Here is a 4,889-nt window from a genome sequence, read left to right on the forward strand (position 1 = left end):
TCAGTGAATGAATGCCAGATTGCACTGAATATGTTTGTACCACGTTATCACATTTACACTCTCTTTGGGCATCATCTAAACTATCTTCCTCTCCAATCCCTATCCCAACAATGTTAATTGAACATTTTTCAAAGGCAAAGCTAATGTCTTCTTTTCTTCATGCAACTTCACCTCACCTAATTCCTTTTAAACAATGTGCACGTAAGTGTTGTTTTCTTTCAAAAATTTAGCACCTTATTCTGATTCACTTATCTTTTTGACCACAGAAGTTAAAAAAATCTACTTTTTTCAGAGTATAGTCTTTAACTACAAAATTATAGAGTGAATATCATCTTTACAGAGATTAACCCCCAAAAAATAAAAAACTAGGAGGTATATGTCTTATCATAAATATTATGTCTTACATTAAAATCTCACCCTTAATATTGTCCTTATAGAACTTATTGCTCTCTTCCACAGTACTAAAACCAGCATACTGGCGGATGGTCCAGGGCCTAAAGGTATACATGGTAGGATATGGTCCACGTGTGAATGGCTTCACTCCTGGAAGTTCTTCAGGTAAGTCCATAGTATCTCTCTTGGAATACAAGGGTTTTATAGAGATCCCTTCTGGGGTGTGCCATATTAGGTCTTCTGGGTTTTTGCCTTTCAGCTGCTTTTTAGCCAGGGCAGCCCATTCTGGGTGAAGAGGCTGTTGCTGGTGTAGAAGTCGTTGCTGTATGAGCCTGGAGCCTGATGATTCTTTTACCTGCTTCAGGTAATGAGGTGAAAGTAAAAAAAGCTGATTCTTAGCTCTTAACATGATGGAGCATGGAAACACCCAACAGAAATAAGAATTGACCTAGAAAAAGAAACATAGAGTAAAAACATTTAGAAGAGGGGGTGGGAAATAGGAGCTACTGATAAGGAAGGAACAGAAAAGAAAGAGGATGTATTAGTCTGATTTCATTTCCTCCCCTTTTCTGCTTCCTGCACCTGATATTTTATAAGTTTGGCCTCTCTTCTCTACAATTACTATCAGTCCTCTAGTTCCAGTCTTTTTCCTCAGTAGCCTCTTAGCTGGTCTTACTGACCAGTCTTACCCCCCTTCTACTCCATTCAATACGAATCCCTTCCATACAATGACATCAATGTAAATATGACTATGTCACACTCCCCATGGAATTTTTCAAAGACACTGTATCATGTGGAAGATATACTACAGCCTAATTAATTTTTTCATTCAAAATGCTTTTATTAAATATCAGTTTATGACCGACATTATGTTGGGTATTGGACAAAAAATGTGATGAATAAGACAAACAGGCATTCAAGGCCTTCATGAACTGGTCTCTGTTTCCCCCTCAGACCCATCTCTGTCTTTGTCCTCTATGCATTTTGTTCACTAGAAATACTGGATTACCTACAGTTGGCTGCGCATATGTCAAAGTTTTCTGAATTTGCTCTTGCTCTTCCTTCTGCCTAAAATGTTCTTCTCTGGCTAATTCAGCTAAGGCACTATCTCCAATTTGCAGCGTTTCCATGTGCTAGTAACATAGAAGGCTATAAAGACATCACAGAGAGTAGCAATTTTAATCTTTACAATACCCCTAAGAGGTAGGTACCATTATTATCCTCATTTTACAGATTAGGAAACTGAGGCACAGAAGAGCCAGCACTGATTGGAACCTATGCAGCCTGTTTCAAAGTCCTTGCATTTAACTAATACGCTCACAACTCATCCCAGCACCCATAAGGTGAGCTAAATGGCCTCTTCAGTAATCTACTTCTGTGCTAGTTTATAAACTGCTCCAACATTAGAGCTGCATATTCTGGATAACTAGCATAGACTTTTATACTAGGTTGCTGGGTTCAGCATCATCATTTTCCAGATGTAGAAACTGAGTCTCAGAGAAATAAATTCACTTGATCAAAACCCCACCTCACAAAGCAGTAAACTGTTTACCTGAATTACTAAAACTTGTCAGAGTCATACAGCCTATACATATAGAGCCTATTGTTTAAAGAGATATTGAGATACAAACACTAATATATTCACTATACTATGTGTTTTATACTGGATAAGGCAACAAGTAAAGGGAGTTTCAAATTTTATTTTCCATACCACTTCTTACCTATCAGTTTACTAAAGCTTAAATGAAATAAATACTCAACACTTATTATGGGGTCGTTAAATAAGAGACATAAACCACTGGTGAGAGTATTAACTATTTTAACTACTTTGGAAAGTAAATTGTCAATATATATGAAATGCTTCAGAAATGTTTATGCCATTCCACTGAGGAACATTACTCCTGGGAAAGCTTCTGTAGTAATATATAAAATAGATGTTTCCTATAGTTTTATTTCTAATAGAGAAAACTTAGGAAAATCATAAGTATCTCATAACATATGAATAAGTGAATTACAGCATATACAAATGATAGAATTTCATGTGGCTATTAAAATATGTTTAGAAAGCTAGCAAAACTAAGCTTTTTATTATTATTATTATTATTATGATACTTTAAGTTTTAGGGTACATGTGCACAATGTGCAGGTTAGTTACATATGTATACATGTGCCATGCTGGTGTGCTGCACCCATTAACTCGTCATTTAGCATTAGGTATATCTCCTAAAGCTATCCCTCCCCCCTCCCCCCACCCCACAACAGTCCCCAGAGTGTGATGTTCCCCTTCCTGTGTCCATGTGTTCTTTGATGTCAGAAGTCAGAAGAATGGTTACTTATGGTTGCTAGAATGAAACAGGAGCAAGAGAGGGGCTTTTGGGGATAATGGTCTTGATCTGATTGCCACTTACATGGATATATTCTGTGTGGAAATTCATCAAATTATACAGTTATGTTTTATGCAGTTTCTGTAAATATATGTATAAGTAAAAAGTTAAAAATGTGTTATGCATAGTTTCCCAAAAAAAGAGAAACAAACTCAACAAGTAGTAAGTAAAAGACTCAAGACACATAATTGTAAATGCAATAGGTTCAACTATGTAAAAAGTACATAGAACAAAGTCTAAATGGAAACATAACAAAAAAGAGGCCGGGCATGGTGGCTCACGCCTGCAATCCCAGCACTTCAGAAGGCCGAGGCGGGTGGATCACTTGAGGTCAGGGGTTCAAGACCAGCCTGGCCAACACGGTGAAACCCAGTCTCTACTAAAAATACAAAAATTAGCCGGGCATGGTGGCGCACGCCAGTAATCCCAGGTACTAGGGAGGCTGAGGCATGAGAATCACTTCAACCCGGGAAGCAGAGGTTGCAGTGAACAGAGATCGTGCCACTGCACTCCAACCTGGGCAACAGAGAGAGATCCCGTCTCAAAACAAAACAAAAAAACCTTCCATTTTTTAATACTAGCATGATTTTTATTCTTTAAATCCATGGGGTCTTTGTCATCCATTTTTTGCAAGCCATCCACTACATTTACTAGCTTAAAAGGTGGGTGAAAAAAACAATGAAGCTACAACTAAACTGTTTCAATAGTAATCCTGTAAAAGGTAATTTTAAAACCACCTGAGACTAAACTGTTGGCAGGAAATATCACACTCATTTCACGTGGGCTTTCCTAAATCTGAACAACTAATAGAAAAGAGCCCCGTATAAGTGACTTCCTGAAAATCACATGTGAATTGGTGGAGGCTGGAAACAGACACCATTTTTAGATAAAAACACAACTACTGCGGATGGCAATACGACCTCCGAATTTTCTCAGAAGACCATCAAGAGAGGCCTCAAGCATTCAAAGAAGCAACATGCAAAGCAAATATGTTACTGACAACTAAAATGAATTAAAGAGCAATGATTAATCCCACCCCCATACCTCAAAAACAAATCAGTGAGAAAAAGATTTCTGAACCAATAAGTTTCAAGCTTTGGCTGCTGACGTATGATTGCACATTAATACTTCAAGAAGATACTTTGATGTTCAACCAGTTGGGTTTGGAGATGGAAACATAGGGCATGAAAATTATATTTGATATTAGCATAAGTACATTATTAAACACAAAATTATATTGGGAGAAAATCATCAAGTGGTTTAAAACTTTACACACATAAGTTATCCAGGGCTTCGAGCTTCCCTAAGACGACCTTCTTTCTAGACAAAACTGAGAACGAGTTAGTAATTTAAGCTTTTATGTCAATTTAGACCTGTCTTTTCTAGTCTACCTTTCACTCTTAACCCTGTTTACACTCTTAATCCTGTTTACACACAGAAAATCACTTTCAGTCCCGAAAACTCTTAGAAAAACCCTGACAATAACATAACCCACAACCTAGAAGGGAGGCAGCCATGAAGCAGGAGCATCCCTTTGGAACCATACAAAAAGTGACCTCTGCCAACGGGAACAGTTCAGGGTGTTTAGGTGGCCAGAGAAGATAACGACATGGCCCCTAAAGTATTAAAAGCACCTTCTTTCCAGAAGTACCTCCGAATTGCCAGGGACTTCGCCCAAAACGAGAGGTTGGTCGAAGTAAAAATCTAAACCTAAGGAGAAGGCAGAGAGTGGGATCCCGTCACAGTAGGAAGGTAAAGAAGACAGAAGTAAAGGAGGGGGGGGAAGAGAAAGGACAAAAGTTCAAAATACAGGGGTAGAGGAGGGACAGGAGCCAGAAGAATGGAGCGATCTGAAAGGTGTACGTCCTACTCACTGGTAGGCCTGTTTCGGACTCCGCTGTGGGAGAGGGCGGCTAGACTTCTGCGTCCCCCGCCTCACCTGTCAGAGATCCACACAGCCAGGCCTCCCCGCCCTCACCCAGCCCACACAAACCGCGCCACCGCCAGCGCCAGCCGGACAACTCTGGGGGCGTAGGCCGACACCGCCCTCCCTCCAGCCAATCTAATCGCGCTCTCATGGGCGCATTCCTGATGACGTTTAGGGGGAAGGTT

The 4,889-nt window shown here is 39.6% G+C and overlaps 1 protein-coding gene across 2 annotated transcripts in view; it reads right to left on the reverse strand.

Annotated features, from left to right (window-relative positions):
• The window catches only part of MMUT (methylmalonyl-CoA mutase), a 32,631-nt gene extending 27,815 nt beyond the window's left edge, over positions 1-4,816 (reverse strand). Inside the window, 2 exon segments of one of the 2 annotated variants that reach the window (NM_001133673.2) lie at positions 418-841; positions 4,652-4,766. In NM_001133673.2, the coding sequence (NP_001127145.1) occupies positions 418-802 (385 nt within the window). In that variant the 5' untranslated portion in view covers positions 803-841; positions 4,652-4,766. 2 annotated transcript variants of the gene reach the window in all.
• Between the last annotated feature and the right edge of the window lie 73 nt (positions 4,817-4,889).

Source organism: Pongo abelii, chromosome 5 (genome assembly GCF_028885655.2).
Source record: "Pongo abelii isolate AG06213 chromosome 5, NHGRI_mPonAbe1-v2.0_pri, whole genome shotgun sequence".
NCBI classification, from domain to species: domain Eukaryota; kingdom Metazoa; phylum Chordata; class Mammalia; order Primates; family Hominidae; genus Pongo; species Pongo abelii.